Source organism: Carassius gibelio, chromosome A2, assembly GCF_023724105.1.
Source record: "Carassius gibelio isolate Cgi1373 ecotype wild population from Czech Republic chromosome A2, carGib1.2-hapl.c, whole genome shotgun sequence".
Classification (NCBI taxonomy): domain Eukaryota; kingdom Metazoa; phylum Chordata; class Actinopteri; order Cypriniformes; family Cyprinidae; genus Carassius; species Carassius gibelio.
Window position 1 is genome coordinate 31,184,375 of NC_068372.1, and position 23,267 is coordinate 31,207,641.

At 41.0% G+C, this 23,267-nt stretch overlaps 1 protein-coding gene across 9 annotated transcripts in view; it reads left to right on the forward strand.

Moving 5' to 3' along the window:
* LOC127938932 (myomegalin) overlaps positions 1-23,267 on the forward strand; it is a 72,671-nt gene that overhangs the window by 15,675 nt on the left and 33,729 nt on the right. For 4 of the 9 annotated variants that reach the window (XM_052535859.1, XM_052535887.1, XM_052535875.1 and 1 more), the window contains exon 1: positions 20,616-22,230. In XM_052535859.1, the coding sequence (XP_052391819.1) occupies positions 21,100-22,230 (1,131 nt within the window). In that variant the 5' untranslated portion in view covers positions 20,616-21,099. Of the gene's footprint in view, positions 1-5,822; positions 5,888-7,377; positions 7,765-14,777; positions 14,855-16,425; positions 16,550-16,640; positions 16,790-17,274; positions 17,429-17,683; positions 17,738-20,614; positions 22,231-23,267 lie in introns of those variants that run through there. The other 5 variants (XM_052535894.1, XM_052535881.1, XM_052535908.1 and 2 more) reach the window with 4 other exon arrangements.

A 23,267-nucleotide genomic window follows, 5' to 3' on the forward strand; every position in this document is an offset into this window, starting at 1 on the left:
TGGATCCGGGTGACTGCAGTGACCCTCTGATCTGGACACAGACTGGATCTGGTGGCCACGGTGACCTCGGAACAAGAGAGAAACAGACTAATATTAGCGTAGATGCCATTCTTCTAATGATGTAGCAAGTACATCGGGTGTTATGTGAAGTGTTTCCGGTTCCGGTTTACCTAATTAATGCAGCCTAAAAATCCTTTAACGGATTTGGATATTAAAAGCATATTAGTATGTTATGTGCAGGGGCGATTCTAGGATTTTTTCAACTGGGGGGCACAAGAGGGGCCACGAATAATACAGAGGGGCCAATCTTGTGTTGTTTGAACTGTATATCCAAATCATTTCAGTAACCTTTAAAATCAGCAATAAACAGTGAAACCCTATTATATTTTAATAGCAGTTATTCACTGCTCTAAATTAAAAAAAAAATCAAATACAATTTGTATTAACTTTTCACTTTACAAAAGTGAAAGAAAAACTGTAATAAATAAAATAATCCAATGTATGAATAGTGTACAACTCACAAATAATAATAATATAATTCATTTATAATAGCCTTATATAATATATATATAATAGCCTTATTTATATAATATTTATATAAATGCAGAATAACATTAATAATTCATAGAAATAAATACACAATAAATTAATTAATATAACTAATATAAATTTTATATAATTTCATTATATGTTTTTGTTTATTATCCACATCCCATTCAATTTGCATAGCAGCAGTTGCAGTAAATTTGCATTGATGAATAAACAAAATCTACTTATGTCAAGGCTAATTAATCTTGAGCATATTGATTTAAAAATATCATATAACCATACTTTGTTAGAAAGCTACTTGTTCAAAAAGGTAGCTTTAGTTTAACATGTAAAATATGTGGATCCTAAAAAAACAGTTTAGAATAGCTTAATTAGTCCAGTGTTATTTTAGTATTAGTTATTTATTTTGCTATTTAATCATGCATTAAATATTTATGTATGACTTTTAATTTGAGAATGTTTCTGGGTGTCATCAAATGACGTTTTGTCAATAACTTCTGTGAAGGGGGGGAGAGAGAGCTTTCCAGGGTGCAGACAGCAATCGCGGAGCACCATGGTGATTTTAGAACGGCAACTGAATTTATGAGAAATCTACAGACGCAAGGTGTAGAAAAATAAAGACCTATATGTGTATTTTGGACTTTTTTTTCACCACAAGTCTGAAAGAAGACATGTTATTGAAGACAAACAGCCTTAAATCTCAAAATTGACCAGTAAAAAAACGATGTTTTTGCATGTGTCTCACCCATATAGACTATAAAAAAAAGTCTCAAGTGTGGAGCGTTAGATAAACATCATACGATTTGTTTCGTCACCTCACTTAAGTGAAAAAAGTTGCTAATCGACTGCATGATTCAATAATGACTTTATTAGAATTGATATTATATATATTTTTTAAACCATTGCTTTAAATTGCGTTGTTGCCTATATCGGCGCGTTCGGCCGAAAAAAAAAAAAGTAAATCGTAACGCAGTAAACCCCCTTTTACATTCAGCATCAGAGGAGCATAGTAAATATAATATTTAGCATCTTGGTCTGCTCCAAGTTCATCGTCATCGAACCTGGTCTGTCTAACACCGAAAGTACACCGTAACACCGTTAGTACCAAACACTCTCCCATCTATTCAAGAACTGTACTTATCCAGAGTGAGAAAAAGGGCTGTCAAAATCACTCTGGACCCCTCACATCCAGCACACTCCCTCTCTGAACTGTTGCCATCTGGTCGACGCTACAGAGCACTGAGCACTAGAACGACCAGACACAGGACCACTTTCTTCCCTCAGGCAATCCATCTTATGAACAGCTGATAATAATGGCGAACACACTACACTTTATATTTATATACACACACACTTTATTTATCTAACACACATACTTAGTATACACTTAAATTTTGCACATAATTTACATGTACATACATAACTTCACTTTGTAATATACCTGCCTACAATTGTCATTTGTATATTGTCATTCACTGTCTACATATTTGTATTTTTTATTCTTTTATTATGTGTTTTATGTTCTGTCGCTGTCATTCTGTTGTACTGCGGAGCTTCTGTCACGAAAACAAATTACTCGTATGTGTAAACATACCTGGAAATAAAGCTCATTCTGATTCTGATTCTGATTCTGATTCTGATTCACTTCTTGCACTGCAACAACTCTCTAATCGAAAAACATAAGCTATTTAAAATAGGTGCTTTTTTCGTTGGAAAACAGCAGCTCGCTATTCTTGGTCCTCGTTGAGAAGCATCGCGACGCAATCATGAGTAATTTACTAAACTGAAAGATTATAATTTGAATTTGTGAGTGACAGACAAGTAGAAGGGTGGGGGCACACTAGGGGGCCAATCAGTTTTCAGGAGGGGCCAGTGCCCCCATGGCCCCTCCCCTGGCTACGCCACTGGTTATGTGTAAGCCAGGTTAAAGAGATGGGTCTTTAATCTAGATTTAAACTGCAAGAGTGTGTCTGCCTCCCGAACAATGTTAGGTAGGTTATTCCAGAGTTTAGGCGCCAAATAGGAAAAGGATCTGCCGCCCGCAGTTGATTTTGATATTCTAGGTATTATCAAATTGCCTGAGTTTTGAGAACGTAGCGGACGTAGAGGAGTATAATGTAAAAGGAGCTCATTCAAATACTGAGGTGCTAAACCATTCAGGGCTTTATAAGTAATAAGCATTATTTTAAAATCTATACGATGTTTGATAGGGAGCCAGTGCAGTGTGGACAGGACCGGGCTAATATGGTCATACTTCCTGGTTCTAGTAAGAACTCTTGCTGCTGCATTTTGGACTAGCTGTAGTTTGTTTACTAAGCGTGCAGAACAACCACCCAATAAATCATTACAATAATCTAACCTTGAGCTCATAAATGCATTGAATGGTGACATCATATGCATGCATGGACTTCAGTTTCTGAATGCTTATTACATTCAAATTTACCTAACCACCAGCTTTGATAGGCCATCATTGCCTGACTCACTTAAACTAAATAATAACGAAACGGAAATATTAATAATTGGTTACATCAGTCAGAAGGATGGACCTGTCCTGAGAAATTAATGGGGTTCATGTTAAGCCTTCTTCATCCGTAATCTTGGTGTCTAATTTGTCTCATCTCTATCTTTTGCCTCTCACATTTCTTCTGTTGTTAAAACTTATTTTTTTCTATCTTCGTAATATTGCACATCTTCGATCTTCTCCAACTCTAGCTGATACTGAAATCTTAATTCATGCATTAATCTCTTCCTATCTTGATTCCTGCAATGCTCTATTTCTTTGTCTGCTTAAAAACGTATTGCAAGGTTACAGTATGTTCAAACCTCTGCAGCAAGAGATCTCCGCTCCACCAGGCGTTCTGTTCTCATTACTCATCTACTGCATGATCTTCACTGGCTACCTCTGGCATCATGTATCCACTTTAAGATATTGCTTCTAACCTTCAAAGCATTAAATGATCTCTTAAATAGATCTGTCTGACCTATTGTCTTTTGTCAATTCATCGTTTTTGGCTGTCCATTGTAGGTGGTAGGTAATTTAGTGTTAATATTCTTAAATTATAAAATTCACTACCCCTTACACTTCGTAATATATCTTTTTTGTCAACCTTCAAGACTCTGCTAAAAACATATCTTTTTAATATGTATTTTGGATAATATGGCTATATGTGGCCTTATGTATCTGTACTATGTACAAATGATCTCTGTCTCGTATAGCACTATGTTAAAGTGACCTTGAGCTATGGAAAGGTGCTATATATAAATAGAACTTCTATCTTCTTCTTCTCATCATTTTGAACTAGAGATCGACCGATATGGGTTTTTCTATTGCTGATGCCGATGTTTAGAGGTCAGGGTCAGCCGATGGCCGATATGTGCTGCTGATTTTTAGGGCCGATATCTTGAAGTTTTCCCCTTCATTTGCATGCTTAAATGTCACACTAATAGTAAGTGGATGCACAACATTTCTAAACTTATCATCATTTATTGAGCACTGACTTGAACCATCTCTCGAATCTTAATTTTGTGCAATGCATGGTATTAAAATAAAAAATGGATCCAAAGTTAACCAAAAAAATTCAATAAACTGACCAAGTATTAAATATATAAATCAGTCATTTACATAAGTTTAGAGCATTTATCAAGTAGAATTTTTCAAGCTTGTTGGAACATAAATTTAAAAAAATTAAATATATAAAAAATAAATAACAGTAGTGCAGCAAACACACTAGCAACCAGCAACATTTGTGTTTGGTATAAATGACACAGAGCATATAAAGTGAATTCTAATTTCAAACTTACATCGCAGTCTGTTCATTATTAAAATAAAGTACAGTCAACCAAACATATAAAAGGTTACACTGGTCAGTTTAAAGAGACCGTAGTATACCGGTCCTCTCTGCTGTTATGCCAAGGACGTCTATGTTCATGTGAAGAGGATGATATTTTCCGTCTAGTTTACATTAAAAAAATTATAATATTGTAGTTTAACATTCAGATACATTGCGAATATGGAAACATTTGGATATGTGCAGAACGAGACGTGAGCAATAACCTCCAAATACATCTAGTCAAACCCGCGCTCGCTCGTCCTCGTATGGACTTAGTGCACATGGCATAATATCTTCTTTTTAACATAATAATAAGGACTTCTCAAGTGAGCAGTTATCATCACAGAGCTCTCCGTCCCCCTGGACGTCCACCCGTCTGTCGTGAGCGCAACAGAGGATGCTCGGGATAGCTCATCCACAACTTTTTTCTTCTCCTGTTCATAAAGATCTGGCACAATCTTTTCACTCTAACGTCTTTCCTTCATCATTATATCTGACAGGGAAGCCAAAATGCGCGGAGCGTTCATGCTCCTCCGTTCCTCCGCTCGCCATGACCGGGTCACGTGTGTGCCGAACCGAAGATATTGATCCGTTCGGGACGATTCCGTATTTTAAGGGACGGGTGGCAACCCTAGTTGGATGGAAAACTGTTTATTGTCTGCATCAAACCATGCTTCCGAACAAATGTGATTCACGGTTCTGGGCCGCTCCAGGACAGCTGTCTCTCCGAGCGCGGTGCTGTCTGTGAGCGGCGGAGTAACGGAGCCCTCGATCACGCTGCAGGGTTTGTTAGAGCTGCCAACTTCACACCATTTACAGAGTGAAATTCTCTGACTACCTTTATCTCCCAAGGACTGTTGTTGAATCTTCCAAAAGTTTTGGCTTGGGGTGCTTCACATGCGGTAGCAGCACTTTCCACCGCACCAATAACACGGGGCTGCCCGACGACGTGCCTGACTTTAAATCAGCGCTACTAAACACGGATATTGGCCGATGTCGATATATTAAAAAATGACAAATATCGGCCCGATATATCGGTCGACCTCTATTTTGAACAGTTGTTAGATCTTTGTAATGAAATGAATAGACACTCAACTCAGATGTAATGTGAGTAACATTTTGAAATAGTAATACTTTGATGTTAAGTTGTGTCATATTGAACTGGTGATTTTAAATCAATGAAGAAATTATCTTTGTCATATGTATTGAAGCATTTGAAAAAAGGGTTAAGTGCTTTTAAAAAATTCATTGGTTGTAAATAATGTGTCTAGAATTTTGAAAAATGACATGAAGTTTCAGTTTTTGGTGCAAAAATTATTGTTAAAAAATGTAATGCAGTTTTTTAGTGTGTCTCAAGTGTCTAAATAAATGTTTTTCTTTTTTCTGGTGTGTGTGTGTCTATATCTAAATAAGTGCATTTACGAAGTGTTTGTGTGTTTGTAGATTGTCTAAATGAAGACACTGACAAAGTTCCTCTTCAAACGCACCCGCTGAGAGAATTTGAGCAGGTGAGATTTTCTGTCTTTTTCTGCAGCAGTTATATTATTTGATTTCCATCGGTGGTCTGATACACTTATCCATTTCCATGTGGCCTGCTGAATTTCAGAAGCAGTGAGACACATACATCCACAGTACAGAGAAGGAGAACATCTGCATGTAGAGTAATGTGCTGCTCTCTAGCGCCACCCTGCGCTGTGTGCTATATCTCTTGTGTTAGTGAATGAGATACAGAGAAGCAGAAGAAAAGTTTGTGTGAGTGCGTTATTCACCCCAGTTCTCTTTATTTCATGTTCCTCGTGCCCCTGCTATTGTTAGATGACCATGTGGGACGACCGTCTCAAAGTAGTGTCCGGCTGCTGGCTGTCGAACCGTTAGACAATATAACTCCAGAACGATGCCGCCGTCTCTGAGAAATACTTAATAGTTGTCACTCTTTTCTCTCTGCTGATGGATTCTGAGCTCATTCTTTAGGAAAATGCTTTGTACTCCAGACAAAAGCGAATGTTGAACGTAAGGCAGAAAATCTTCTGTTTGATTAAATGCTTGATATTGTGCCTGTACATGACCAATCAAACGTCTCTTGTTCACATAGGCACAACTGTGTTCAACACTGATAATAATCAGAAATGTTTCTCGAGCAGTAAATCATCATATTATTCTGATTTCTGAAGATCATGTGACACTGAAGACTGGAGGAATGATGCTGGAAATACAGCGGAGCATCACAGAAATACATTACACTTTAACACAGATTCACACAGAAACCAGTTATTTTAAATTATGATATTTCACTATTTTTACTCAATTAAATCATTTTTGGTAAACTAAATGAGCCTTATATCGCAGTGTATGTGATTTCAGTTATCATTGGCAGAACAGGCTAAAGATACAAGCTCAGATATAAGAAAGTTTTCATTTGTGCCTCGTGTTTTGATCATTCCCAGACTTACATTAGTCTTCATCAACATCATCATCAGTATTATTCTGCCATGAATGACAGCATGTGCGTCCAAGCATCTGACTGCTTCATGTGTTTCTTGAGTTACGTAACAGTCAGACCAGTGCTCACAGAGACTCCTAATGTCTGATTCCAGTCTGGGATAATCACATGTAAGCTGCTGTGTTATTATTAGTAAGTCAGTTTAAGAGCGTCGTCTCCAAGCTTGAGGAGATGGACCGAGTCCAGTTCATATTCATGTTCACATATGATCTCGGCTCCATCTCGACCCTATCTCTATCTCTATCTCTCTCTCTGTCTGTCTCACTCTCTTTCTGTCTGTCTGTCTCTCTCTCTCTCTCTGTCTCTCTCTCTCACTCTCTCTCACTCTCTGTCTATCTCTCTCTCTGTCTCTCTCTCTCTCTCTCTCTCTCTCTTTCTCTCTTTCTCTGGTTGGTGATCATCTTTCGTATGACTGCACCCTGTCCTCTGGTTGGTCCGTCTCTGGACTGTCAGGGATTCCTGGCATTTCTTCCAGAGTAAAAACTGCTCTCCATCTGTATCTATGTTCTAAAGCTCTTCATGGAGTCATGGCTCTGTGGCCCCGGGCCCTTATAGAGGCCCTCGTTCTCTGTGTGTGTGTCTGAGCATGAGGATGGCGTGTACATATGATCAGTCATGTAGATGAGGATCTTTTAGTTGTTTTCGTGTTTGTAGTTTTGTTTTCACCGTGTGATGTGTGCGAGTGGCGGCAGATGGACTGTGTGATGATCCACACACACAAACACACACACACACACACCGGACATGTCTAACACTTACCGAACTCTCTCGCAGCACCTCAATGACCTGAAGAAGGAGAACTTCAGCCTCAAGCTGCGCATCTACTTCCTGGAGGAGCGGATCCAGCAGAAGTTTGAGGACAGCAGCGATGAGATCTACAGGACGGTGAGATCTTCTGTCTGTGTAGCGATGGAAGTGATGAACGTGACCGTCAGCGCATGATTCATTCACATGCTATATATAACCTTTAACAATAAGAGAATAACAATATCATATCATTTTCATAGGTTCTTTCTACATTAAAAAAGAATGTATACATTTTAATTTCTGTAGCCGTGATGGTCCGCAAGCGTTTTGGTTTCACTGCCATAGAAAAACCTTCAACATCTTTTTATTTGAGGTGTTCTGCATTGTTGTTGTTGAGTTCTGCTGATTTGAGCAGTCTAATGTTATCTAGCTGACCATATTAATGAGGTTTTTTTTTTAAATCACAAGAATTACTTAGTTGTAGAAGCATCAAAGATGTTCACCCTTACGAGGGGAAAATATATTTACCAATATATTGCTTAAAATATATTGTGATATATTGTAATATATTATTTTGCCTTTTTATTTTCTAAGATATTATATATTTGAATACATTTAATAATATATTGATGATACATATATTATATAATATATTGCAAAATATACAAATGATTGCCGCTTTCAATATATTGCAATATATTGGAAAAAATAAATATTAAATCCCATATATAAGAATATATGCCTAAAATATTACATGATATTTTCCAATATACTGCAATATATTTTTGTTTCATAAGGGCAGTTGATCAGTAATTGTCTGTGTGCTGTCTTTTTCTCGTTAGGGTTAGGGTTAGGGTTTGAGGTAGTTAGGCTTGTTTTTAATTTTCTTTTTGTATAAAAATTTTCTGAAGAAAAAAAAATATATTTGATGGAAAATAACAATTGAATAAAAACTCACTAAACCATGTATAAACCCATCCAAACATGCTGCAGGGTGCTGAAATTCAGACTAACACACTTTAAAATGTGTCTGTATTAAAGTAGATGATTTGTATTTATGTGAATCTACATTTTGTGTGTATTCCAGTACAGAAATCTATTCTGCTGAATCTGTCACAGCACGTAGTTTAGATGATGTTGTGAAGGTCTCTGTGCTGTGGAGTGAACGTGTTCATGTGATTTAATCTCAGTCACACTGGGGCAGAAGATGTTTTTATGCTTGTGATGCATCTCTGATCAGATTTCTGCAGCAACAACAAACCAATGTTACTAAAAATACCCACTACATCTTTTCCTTCAGTTGTTTTCTTGAAAATGTCTGAGAGGTCATGAAACAGGTCTTATCATGAGGAATCACTTTAGCCAGTTTACAAACAGAAGCCCTAAAAACCCTTCTGAATGTTCAGTACATAACACACTATTGCTAGTCATGTGTGTGCTTCAGCAGGTAAACAGTCGACAGCTGTTCCCTTCACTTGAGGTTTAGTTTCAGCGCTGCATTCCAATCGCTAAAAATAACCTGTGAGATGCCAGAACGGCCTGTTAAAGGATAGACCGATTAATCACACACACACACACACACACACACGCACACACACACACACACTCACACACTCACTCACTCACTCAGACTCTCTCATCTGCTGCCATCAGGCGCTTTTATGCACAATAACTGTGGATTTTTGGGTATTTTGTAGTTTATGTTCATAGTGTTACTGTATTAGGACTGGGTATGTTTCTAGTTAATTCTGTGTGTGTATTTGTCTCTGTATTATTTTAAGGCATAGAATGTTTTAAGCAAAAGTTTTTGATCTAGGAATGTAAGTCAGATAGACCGTTCTTGTCTGTGTGCAATGTGACGTTTCATCCAGTCTAGGATAGGGGAAAGCAACATTAAAGTAAAAAAATAAAAAAAGTAAACAACATAACTGTGATACAACAATTTATTTATTGTAAAACAAACAAGGAAGTATTAAGACTTCAGGAGTGGATGAAAATCCCAAAGAAAATACAGTTAAAAACGCCTCTAACTATCGTGATCAAGTCTACATTTACCTTACAGAAATAAAAAGGAAATAAACAATATAATTCCCTTATTCCATTACTTTTGAAAATAATTCAAAAATAAAAAAGAGGGCACCCACTCCTTAGAACTTCCCGTTTAGGCATGTTATAATATATACATTGAAAACAGAGAATAAGTTTCCACAATTTTCATAATAAGTTTCAAAATAAATACAGAAAGAAACAAGTGTCTTTATCAATGTAGCAATATTTAGACATTAAAAGCAAGGCAAAAAATTAATTAGAAAGATTTAACACTCAGTCACAACTGAACAGCTGCAAACCACTACTGCCACCTAGTGGTTGGGAAACAATACAAAATATGTATACAGAATAAAATTACTCTGTAGAACGTAACACCCCACCCTTAAATTACAAACCAGAGGCTTGTATATAATACAAGACAGTATTTCCTTAAATTTCACCATCATAAACATGAGACAGATCATCAGCAACAACATTTTCAACTCTTTTCTTATAATGAATGTAAATTGAACTCCTTTAGATTAGATTAGATTCAACTTTATTGTCACTGCACATGTAGGTACAAGGCAACGAAATGCAGTTAGCATCTAACCAGAAGTGCAATAAGCAGTAAGTACAGAATAAAGGTCTATAATATGTACAATAACTATACAGGTAAGTATTATGGACATAATTTACAGATATTAAATACTATAAGCACGATATACAGATAGGTGTACTATGAACATACTATTCAGATGGGCTATGTAAAAGTGTATGTACACTATAGGCAGAACTATGAACATAATTTACAGTATTGCAATGGACAGTAAAGTGCATAGAAAAAATATTACAATGTGCAAATGGATTATACAGTGTTCCTGGATGAACAGACAGTAGTGCAAGTAATAACAAGTTACTTTTTGCTTGTTGTGAGTAAATAAATAAATCAGTCACAGTGTTGAAGAGGGGGAGGAGTCTATGTGTGGTGTGGGGGGTATTGAGGGGTGTCATCCCCAGAAAATGTGTTGTTGGTTGGGGTGGGAAAATCAACATTGAGGTCAATGGTCATTGATGATTCAGCCAACCTTTTGAAAACTAGTTCCAAGCTATTTACGTGATCCTCCCAAGACACTGAGTAAATAACCAAGTCATCCAGATATACCTCACAATTGGGCACCCCTGACAAAACTCTCTGCATGAGGTGTTGAAAAGTTGCTGAGGCATTTCTCATCCCGAATGCCATAATAGAATATTGCAAGAAGTTATCAGGGGTGACAAATACGGAGATCTCAGATGCCCGTGGGGTCAGAGGCACCTGCCAATACCCCTTAAGGAGATCAAGCTTGGTAATGTAACGAGCAGCACCTACTCGATCTACACAATCCTCCATACGTGGCAGGGGGAAGAAGTCTGGTTTCATTACATTATTAACCCTACGGTAGTCAGTACAAAATATATCTTACCATTGAGTCAGGTTTTGGAACTAAAATACAGAGTGAACTCCATGGGCTTCACGCTTCATTGGGTTGAGCCGATATGGATGTTGCTTAATTGGTCTACACTCACCCACATCGATATTGTGTTTCAACACTGTAGTCTGCAATGGCAGATCAGAAAACAAAGTAGAATACTTGTGGATCAGATTTACCATGTCCTCACATTGTGCTTTAGGAAGATACCAGAGATATGATTTCAAATCACTCAAAATGGAGGAATTATTTAAGCGCATTGTAAGGACATGAACGTCACTATTGGCCAAGCCATCATTTACAGGATTATATACAGCTTGCCTGACACTAGTGGACAAAACAGATACAGGTTTTGGTATTGACTCTGGGGATACCGACCTTGTCACGTAGGCTTTCAACATTACATTTACATTTACATCTAATCATTTAGCAGACGCTTTTATCCAAAGTGACTTACAAATAAAAACAATAGAAGCAGTCAGATCAACAAGAGAACAACAACAACAGTATACAAGTGCCATGACAAGTCTCAGTCTAGTATAGAACGCATAGCCAGGTATAATTTTTTTTTAAATGAAAAAGACAAGAAAAGGAAAAGTGCTGGTGTTAGTTGGTTAAGTGCAGGCGAAAAAGATGAGTCTTTAGATGTTTCTTGAAAATGAGTAAAGACTCAGCTGTACGAATTGAGATTGGGAGGTCATTCCACCAGCTGGGCACAGTCCAGGAAAAGGTCCGTGAGAGTCAGAGACTTAGAAACATCACCCCTCCAAGACACACTGAAGGATCTGTCAAAGAGGTAGGACTTAACCCACAGGAGATCAGTTCCAGAGATCCCCATCTTTCTGAGGGTAGACAGGGGAATCTGGTGATTAACAGTGTCAAAAGCAGCAGACAGGTCCAGTAAGAGGAGTACCGAGGATCTGGAAGCTGCTCTTGCTAGTCGCAGGGCTTCAGTAACCGAGAGCAGAGCAGTCTCAGTTGAGTGGACGCTTCTGAAGCCAGATTGGTTGCTGTCCAGGAGGTTGTTCTGTACAAGGAACATAGAAAGCTGGTTGAACACAGCTCACTCAAGTGTCTTTGCAATGAATAGAAGAAGGGATACCGGTCTGTAGTTTTCTAGAAGCGCTGGATTCAGAGATGGTTTCTTGAGCAGTGGGCTTACCCGAGCCTGCTTGAATGCTAAGGGAAATGTTCCAGAGTGAAGAGAGGAGTTGATAATGTGAGTAAGCGAAGGAATGACTGAAGAAGGGATCGCTTGAAGGAGGTGAGTGGGGATCGGATCAAGTGGACAAGTAGTAGGATGATTGGACAGGAGAATTTTGGAGACGTCCATTTCTGAGAGTGGGGAGAAGGAGGATAAAGAGTGTGCATCAGTCATTGTGAAGTTTCCTCAGTCTGTGGTGTGGAGAATTGGTCACTGATGGATGGTTTTGGAAGAAAACTGCAAAGTCGTCCGCTGTAAGAGTTGATGGAGGAGGTGGAGGCGGATAAGGAAGAGAAGAGAAAGTCTTGAAGAGTGTCCGAGCATCACAGCAGCTGTTAATTTTGTTGTGGTAGTAGGATGTTTTAGCAGTGAAGACATTTGCAGAGAAGGAAGAGAGGAGCGACTGATACACACTGAGGTCGGTAGAGTTTTTTGATTTCTGCCATCTCCTCTCTGCAGCCCTGAGTTTAGAGCGATGTTCACGGAGAACCTCGGACAGCCAGGGGGCAGATGGGGCAGTGCGTGCTGGCCTAGACAACAGTGGGCAAAAGTTGTCCAAGCAAGATGTTAAAGTGGAGCAAATAGTGTCCGTAGCACTGTTCGTGTCCAGAGCAGAAAACTGAGAGAGTGGTGGAAGAGAGGATGAAACCACAGCAGATAGGCGAGATGGAGAGAGTGAGCGTAGGTTCTGTCCAAAGGTGACCTGCGTTGGAGTGTGTGCCACTTCAGGAGTAAGTGCTAGGTTAGCAGTAATGAGGAAGGGATCAGAGGTGTGCAGTGGAGCAACTGAAGAGGTGTCCACAGAGCAACAGCGCGTGTAGATGAGGTCCAGTTGGTTGCCTGATTTGTGAGTCGCTGTAGTAGACACTCGCTTGAAATCAAATGAGGTGAGCAGAGTTTTGAAGTCAGCAGCCTGGGGTTTATCTAAGTGGATGTTGAAGTCACCAAGCAGTACCAGAGGAGTACCATCTTCAGGAAAGTTTGATAGCAGCACATCCAACTCCTCCAAGAAGTTTCCCAATTGACCTGGAGGACGATAAATGACCACAAAGTGGATTTTAACAGGCTGGGTTACAGTAATGGCATGTGATTCAAATGAACCAGTACCTGTAGGTGATGGCTGAAGATCAAATTTCTATTCTTTGGATATAAGGAGACCCGTACCTCCACCCCTCCCAGTGGTACGAGGAGTGTGGAAACAAGTGAAATTAGTGGAGAGGCCTGCAGGGGAACAACAATTTTCTCTGGGATTTTTCTCTTGATATCTTCCAACAAAAGCAATTCTTGCAGCTGTTCAAAACTATTAACTTTGCTAGATAAACACCATTTTTCAAAGTGATTCTTCTTTTCTCTAGCAAATTCTACAAATGTCTGATTGACTGCATTTGACAAATTTCGAAACTTCTGGCAATAGGCCTCAAGCACAAGCTCATAGGTTCGAAGTACTGCAGATTTAACAATGTCATAGTCTAAAGACTGCTTAATTGGTAAACCTGAAGAAACCTCCTGAGCCTTCCCTACTAAACTGCATTGCAGTAACAAGACCCACGTCTCCTTTGGCCACTTCAAATTTGCAGCCACTCATTCAAATGCGGTGAAGTAAGCGTCAACTTCACTCTCACGAAATTTTAGCACTAATGCAATGTTTTTACTAACATCAAAGCATGACTGTGAATCTAACATTGAACGATTAGGACTTTGCACAGGAGAAGTGCCAGAGGGAGCTCTAGGTTGTGGCACTGGAACAGACTTAATCTGCATTTGCTGAGCCTGTAAATCTAGCTGCCGCTAATATCACGATCAGCTTTTACCTCAATAGCCCGAAGCCGGATTCTTTGAGCCTCACACTCTTGTTTCCTTATTGATAGATCTAATTCCTTTAGTTTAAGTGCCATCTTTAGATCATCACAAGATGCAACACTTTTAGAGTCAAAGAAGCTGTCAAAATTTGTATTTGGCAAAATACCCTCACTAACTAGCTTCTCAAACAGTTCATCTTTGATAACCTGCTTAATCGCTTCTCTAGGTATTTCAATGTTAAAGAAATCAGCTATCAACAATAAATCTTTCTTTCTACAATGATTAAATTCTTCTGTTGTAGGGCTAAGTGTAAATGATATAAGATCAAAATCCATACTGTCCCTAGCACAGAATTTCAAAAATAAAAAAGAGTGCACCCACTCCCTTGAACTTCCCGTTTAGGTATGTATATAATATATACTTTGAAAACAGAAAATAAGTTTCCACAATTGGTTTCAAACGAAGACCACTACTGCCACCTAGTGGTTGGGAAGACATACAAAATATGTATACAGAATAAAATTACTCTGTAAATTGTAACAGCAAGAACTGTGTGGTTGATGCAATTGTAACAAACTGACATGAAGAACGGTCATCTTCTGCTCTCATGTAAACAGACACATTTATAGATGTTTGGTTTGTTCCAGAACATCGAGCTGAAGGTGGAGGTGGAGAGTCTGAAACAGGAGCTTCAGGAAAAACAGCAACTGCTGGATAAAGCGCTGTACGTACATCTGTTTGTCTCTTATCTGCCCTCATATATCCTCCTCCTGTCTCTGTGCTGATGAGTTAGAGCGCTGGAGAGAGAGAGAGAGAGAGAGAGAGAGAGAGATGGGTGTGACTGGTTTAAAAGTTGGTTATATGATCCGATCCTCATTCCAGTTTAAAAGTAGCCTGCAGATGAAAATGCTTACGGACACAGAGACATTAACTATTCTAAGCCACAGCATAAACATGAATGTGTGTGTGTGTGTGTGTGTGAGAGAGAGAGAGAGAGAGAAAGAGAGGGTGTGTGAGTGTATGTGTGAGAGAGTGTGAGTGTGTTTGTCAAGCCAAATCAAGTCACCTTTAATTATATAGTGCTTTTAACAATAAACTTGTCAAAGCATTTTACAGTAAAAAGGAAAATAGTTTCAATAATGCAAAAGGACAATACTAAACACTAAATTTTCTGTTAAAGGCAGTTCATAATTGAATTCAGTGATGTCATCATCCAGCTCAGTTAGTGTCTGTGAAATCAAGTCAACGATATCGCTGTAGATGAAGTGTCCCCAACTAAGCAAGCCAGAGGCGACAGCGGCAAGGAACCGAAACTCCATCGGTGACAGAATGGAGAAAAAAACCTTGGGAGAAACCAGGCTCAGTTGGGGTCAGTTCTCCTCTGACCAGACGAAACCAGTAGTTCAATTCCAGACTGCAGCAAAGTCAGATTGTGCAGAAGAATCATCTGTTTCCTGTGATCTTGTCCTGGTGCTCCTCTGAGACAAGATCTTTACAGGGGATCTGTATCTGGGCTCTAGTTGTCCTGGTCTCCGCTGTCTTTCAGGGCAGTAGAGGTCCTTTCTAGGTGCTGATCCACCATCTGGTCTGGATACGTACTGGATCCGGGCGACTGCAGTGACCCTCTGATCTGGATAAAGACTGGATCTGGTGGCTACGGTGACCTCGGAACAAGAGAGAAACAGACTAATATTAGCGTAGATGCCATTCTTCTAATGATGTAGCAAGTACATCGGGTGTTATGTGAAGTGTTTCCGGTTCCGGTTTACCTAATTAATGCAGCCTAAAAATCCTTTAACGGATTTGGATATTAAAAGCATATTAGTATGTTATGTGTATGCCAGGTTAAAGAGATGGGTCTTTAATCTAGATTTAAACTGCAAGAGTGTGTCTGCCTCCCGAACAATGTTCTGCATTTGACATTGAGAGCATAGGCCGTAATTTAGATATATTTTTGAGATGGATAAATTGCAGTTTTACAAATGCTAGAAACATGTCTTTCTAAGGAAAGATTGCGATCAAATAGCACACTTAGGTTCCTAACAGATGACGAAGAATTGACAGAGCAGCCATCAAGTCTTAGACAGTGTTCTAGGTTATTACAAGCAGAGTTTTTAGTGTTTGTGTGTTTGTGTGTGAGTGTGTCTGTGTGTGTGTGTGTGTGTGTGTGTGTGTGGAAGAGTGTGAGTGAGTGAATGAGTGTGTGTGCAGATGTACTGCTAGATGTTTCCAGGCAGACAGACTCACGTGAAATCCAGCTAGAACTGCAAAAACTTTTGACTTAATATTTGACAGGACAGCAGCAGAGAGTCTGACCAATCACAATGAAGCAGAACTGCAGCGCCGGTGTGAAGAGAGACAACGAGAGATCGATCACATGCAGCAGGTGCTGGAGACCAAGATACAGATACTGCAGGAGGTACAACCCACACACACACACACACACACACAGACACACATATAGAGTGCATGAGTGCGGTGATGATGGTGATGAACTCTCTGTGTGGCAGGAGGCTCAGTTAGCGCTGGACAAGGCAGAGCTGAGAGTCAACACGACTGAATCTCACTTGCAAGATCCCTCTGTCACCATGGAAACGGTCCTCAAGGAGACATCAGGTGACACGAGCACATGGCCTGATGAAGATGCAGACAGAAAGAAGTGAGATGATCAGTTGATCTTCTGAACCTCTCCTCCTCTCTCTCTCTCTCTCTCTCACACACACACACACACACACACACACGCACACACGTTTGTTTTTGTGTAAAGTGTGTTCATCCCATAGGTGTAATGGTTTTTATTCTGTAGAAACTGTATATTCTATCGCCCTTCACCAACCCTACACCTAACCCTAACCCTCACAGGAAACTTTCTGCATTTTTACTTTCTCAAAAAAACTCATTCTGTATGATTTATAAGTGTTTTGAAAAATGGGGACATGGGTTATGTCCTCATAAGTCACCCTCTCCTTGTAATACCTGTGTCATACCCATGTCATTATACAGAGTTGTGTCCTGATATGTCACAAAAACAAGAGCACACACACACACACACACACACACACACACTCTCTCTCTCTGTCTCACATGGGTGGTGTTGATTGTGTTGTGTTGTGTTGTGTGTGTGTGTGTGTGTGTGTTGAGCAGGATTGAGCAGCTGAGCGTGGCGCTGTGCCTTAAGGAGCAAGTGATCAGAGAGCTGACAGAGGAGAGGACAGACCTGAGACAGAGAGTGAGACACATGGAGGAGCAGCTGGAGCAGCTGTCTGTGTCTCTGCTGCAGAGAGAGAGAGACGCGCAGGTCTGTCTACACACACATACCCTTACTCACACACTCTCTCACACACACACACACACACACACACACACACAGAGACACACACATACACACACACACACACAGGTCTGTCTGCACTGATCAACAGACCTAACTCAGTATTTGCTGATCAGAAATTATCTTAAATGGAAAAACACTATGAAATGTAATTTTGGCCCACAGATGTATTGAAGTGGTTTATTGTTATTGTGTAGCTGTAATGAATCTTTCTCTGTGTAGTTTTATCAGGAGGAGTTGGGCCACGAGAGGCTCCGTGTGCAGCAAGAGATGCAGGTATGTGTTTCTCTGGTGCTCTTACAGTCAGTGATGAATGATGAGGTGAAGTAGTTTGTTGATCAGATTGGAACAGAAGCTTCCTCTGTGTCAGAAGTCATTTTTCCATTTAAGAAATAACACAGATGAGTGACATTGTTCCTCATGAGAATTTGAGAACAGTGCGCGTGTGCGATCATTCTTCAAAACTACTCCAGTGTTAGGGTTAGACATTCTCAAATGGTCCAAAACTTGAACAGCTTTTTTTCTTTTGTTTATTTATTTATTTTTTGGGTTGTTGTTGTTGTGTGTGTGTGTGTGTGTGTGTGTGTGTGTGGTTTATTTTTTTATTGTTATTTTACTTCGTTTCATCACAGCAGCTTGTGTCTTTGTCATGATCCACGACACATTTGGTCTTATACAGATGTTCATGGAAATCTAAATGTCTTGACTCAGGATCTGAGCTTTGTGAGAGAAATCTGACCTCTAGAGCACTTTTAAAGGAACATGAACGTATAGAAACTTTCTGCACATTCCTCCACAGAATTAGAACTGAATTCCAAATGTAATGAAGCTGAATCCACTGGATTGACGCTGAATGATTTGTCACAAATCAGATTATGATTACTTTAAGTTATTTTACTGCATTGTTTTGAAAAATCTTTGATGTCTTCTGTAACCGTGAGGACCATCTTTCAAAATCACAATCATTGTTCCTGTGGTAACAGCACAGGTGCACTGTGGGAATAATAGAGGCACGCATCTACAATACAAACAGGGCTGAACTATTGAATGCTGTTTTTAGTTCTGTTTGTCCTAACATAATGTGTTTTACCTGAGATCACAGCGCACTGATACACACAATTACATATTAAATAGCATGAGTCACAAACAAACCATACACTCCTTCCTCAGAGAATCAGACATCAGGGTTTCATGTGGTCTGTGTCTCTCAGATACACGAGCAAACGGAGAGACTTCAGATGTGGTCACTATTGTGTGTGTGATGAACTGATGTTTTGTTCCTCAAATAGATCAGGATCACCAGTCTTAATGTGTGTTTGCATAAACAACAACAGCAGTAGAGCAAACACACACACAAAGTTACGCAGAAACACAAGATCAGAGTCGCTGGAACCTGTTGAGTGAGAATGAAACCCTCAGGGTGAAAACACACTCTCTCTCTCTCTCTCTCTCTCTCTCTCTCTCTCTCTCTCTCTCTCTCTCTCTCTCTCTCTCTCTCTCTCAATAGGGCTGTCGAAATCGAATCGAAATTGCGATTTCAGACGTTGCTATTAGCCTGCGATGTGGACGCGATATTACTCTGTTCAAATTGACTGCAGCCTTGAGTGACAGTTTTACTGACCAATAGAGTGAGCGCACCTCCGTTTTCCTCAATCAGCTCTGCTCTAGACAACTGTGTAAACGCCCACCATAAAAAACAGACCGAGAGAGACCGAGTGGGATTATGGCGTCTACAGGGTCAGGTCAATAGTTAGGCAAATTAAAACAAAAGAAAAAAGTTATGTAAATTAAGTTTAGAAAAGACAGACAACAAACAAAAAAGATAATTTGCAAGAGCTGCGTCACATTGCATATCAAGAGCATCCCTTATTCCTATGTTCGCTATTTCCGATTCAGAAGATCGCACACACAGCCTGTGTCTCTGAACGCTGCTCATACTCGCTCCTCTCTTCCCCACGCGGCGCGAATCCCGCGTTCACACTCTCCGCGCTCACGCAGCATGTTTAGGAACGCTCGGTTAACGCTCGCATCTGGCAGTATGATGAGGCTCGACGCACGCACGCGTCAGCTCGCGCCTGGCTCCGCGTATTTCTCTTGGATTAAATGAAACATTCAGCACATTTCCCACTTGTTCTTTAAATCCCAAATGCAATGTAACATGTAATACTTTAATAATTGACTAAAGAAATACAGTTCTTTATTTATATAAAAATATAAACCTTTCCAGTGAAATTCAGTAATTAAGTTAATTCTGAAAAAGTAGTTATACCATTATAATCTTGTCTACTGAATATATATATATAAAATTGTCCCAAAACACAATTGAAAATTGAATGGATTTCAGGGTTATAATTGGAATTGTCCTGGTTTTAATGTAAAGGTGTCTATTTGACACACATACACACACACACTCTCTCTCTCTCTTACACACACGCACACACACACACTCACACACACACACATATATACACACACACATGTTTGTTTTTGTGTAAAGTGTGTTCATCCCATAGGTGTAATGGTTTTTATTCTGTAGAAACTGTATATTCTATCTCCCTTCACCAACCCTACACCTAACCCTAACCCTCACAGGAAACTTTGTGCATTTTTACTTTCTCAAAAAAACTCATTCTGTATGATTTATAAGCGTTTTGAAAAATGGGGACATGGGTTATGTCCTCATAAGTCACCCTCTCCTTGTAATACCTGTGTCATACCCATGTCATTATACAGAGTTGTGTCCTGATATGACACAAAAACAAGAGCAGACACACACACTCACACACACACACACACACACACACACACACACACACACCCAATAGAAAAACATTCCTGAAATGCATATTCGCATGAGAGCTTCATCACTGCGAGGCTGTGGTTCATCGATGGATCTGTGGTTGGTGACAGGGGCGCGCGCGCACAGACCCGCTTCGCCGCTCTCTAATCTGATCAGCGACACGGACAATATCCCGGAAACATTATATTCTACAGATTGCTGTTCTTTTTCTCGACTTAGCATGTTCCAGTCATGTGCTGTTTAGTGTGGAGCGCGTTCCGGTGACTGAAGCACCCCTCCAGTGAGAGATGATGGTTCACTCCCGCGCTGCAGGTTTCGCGGCATCGCCTCCTTTTATCTTCATCTCATCACGCGCTCAGCGGAGAATCTGAGGCATTTCTCACCGAATCGCGCTGTGATGCGCCTGTAGCGGCGGCTCTCGGGGCTCTGACGTTACTCGTCTGTTCCGGTGATGAAGGCTGACAGAGGACGCGTGTTCCGCGTGACACCGAGCGCGATCACGGAACATCGAGTGTCTGTTTTTGACTTGATTTGAGTCTCGACGCGTCTCTGGATCTTCAGTCATTTCTCCGATGCTTTCATGGACTGTCATCTGTAAATACAGCTGCACTGTCTCATCTATGGTGACTAAGCCACGTTTACGTTTATATGGTCTTTGATCACACGTTACATATATTAAGATATTATAATATAGTTTATAGTGTTTAGACTTATTGGATTTAACCACCTAAGAACAGAAGAACTGTTACTGTTTGGAATACAAATCCTTTTCTTTTTTACATTTTTGAACCAAAGGTCAGCTGCTTGTGTCAAAGTGTTTTCAGGATCCAGTGAGCAAATGAAGGAGGTGTGTCGCATCTGCGCGCGCGAGCTGTGCGGAAACCAGCGGCGATGGATCTTTCATCCTGCCGCCAAACGGAACCTGCAGGTGCTACTGTCTCACGCGCTGCGCCGCGACCTGCAGCGGGACGGACGCGGAGAATTCGCCTGCAGCAAGTGCACGTTCATGCTGGACCGAATGTACCGCTTCGACACGGTGATCGCCCGCGTGGAGGCGCTGTCCCTGGAGCGGCTGCACAGACTGCTGCAGGAGAAAGAGCGTCTGCGCCAGTGCGTCAGTGCGCTTTATAATAAAAACAATGGGCAGGAGACCAGGGGGGCGATGGAGCCGTGTGCGGTGGACGTGTCTGGCCTCCATGAGACCGAATACTTGGCCCTGCTGCAGGAGGACATGACGTACTGCATGTATGAGGCCTGGGCAGAAGACGAGGAGCAGGTGTTGGAGTGTTCCCACGATCCTCCTTGCCACGCGTCAGAGGTCTCCTCATGTTGGCATCGCTCGCCGAGGTGCAGGGTCTGCAGGGTGTTGCGTGTGCCCGACTCGGACTACGAGGCCGTGTGTAAGGTGCCCAGGAAGGTGGCAAGGAGCCTTTCCTGCGGCCCGTCCACACGTTACTCGGCCAGTGGAGCTGGAAGCGTGTGCGGGGAGGAACAGACCACAACCGTGACTTCAAACACACTGGTTCCTGACACACAGCGCACAGCATCACGCTCGTCAGACGCTGAGCACACCCTCCGAGACCGAGGGAGCTCCGGCGGGTCACTGGAGTCACTGGATAAAGGCCGTGGTGCTTCACTCGTCAAAGTTCTCCAGCGTGAAGACCGAAGCTGCTGCGCTGCGTCTGATCCTCCTCCAGCGAGACTCGCTCTGGATCTGTCTCTGCTGCAGGACTGTGTGTACAGGCCCGTCCACAGCCCACGGGGGTGCAAACTGCCTGTTCTGATCAGTCCTGGGTGTTTTAATGGAGGAGATAAACTGGACAGTCCAGATCTAGAGAACCTGTTTGACAGAGCGAACCGCATGCTGTTGGATCCAGAGCTGCCCAGAGTCCAGCTGGATCCGGCGCAGGAGATGTGGCTGCAGGAGCAGGACGAGTACCTGCCCTTCCGGCTCAGGAGCGGCCCACAGGTGAAGCGCCACGCACAGGGCGGTCAGATAAATGGATGCGTTCAGCTCCCTGTGTGTCATGTGTTTTGTGCATGTAGCCATTTACAAACACAGTTGTCCCGTTCGCTTTGTCATGTTGCTAATTTTGCATATTTAGTGTCTGTGAGGTTCATGATAATTTTAATACATTTTAACATTTGTGGTGTTGGTTTAGTATGAAATCGATTTGTGGCATTGAGTCACTGAAGTAAAAACATCTGCACTTTGTGTTTGGGGCGTTCGTCCATATTCAGACAGTTCTCTGTCTTTATTAACTGTAATCTGGTTTCAGCACATGATCTACTTTATTAACAAAAACTGAACATGAACCAACACAAATCTCTTGATTGATTTTAGACCCTAAATCTCAGACTGTTCCTGCTGGATATCAGCACTATGAGAGCAGATGAATGAAGTCACTGTTAGAGCCGTACCATCATCCGATCAGTGCTGTTTTGTCTTCTCACGTCTCTTTTATACTCTGATTCTCCTCTGTTAACCAAATGATAGCCATTTCACTTAAATAGGTTAACATGGAGAACGTGGCACCACCATTGGCCTAGTTCTCTCAAAAAACCCCAAGGCAACACACACACGTCTCTTTCTGTCTCTCTCTCTCGCTCACACACAAACACACAGACGCCCTCTCTCTCTCTCTCTCTCTCTCTCTCTCACACACACACACACACACACACACACACGTCTCTTTCTGTCTCTCTCTCTCGCTCACACACAAACACACACACACACACACACACACACACACACACGTCTCTTTCTGTCTCTCTCTCTCGCTCACACACAAACACACACACACACACACACACGTCTCTTTCTGTCTCTCTCTCTCTCACACACACAAACACACAGACGCCCTCTCTCTCTCTCTCTCTCTCTCACACACACACACACACAGACACACACACACACACACAGACGCTCTCTCTTTCTCACACACACACACATACAGACGCCCTCTCTCTCTCTCTCTCTCACACACACAGACACACACAGACGCT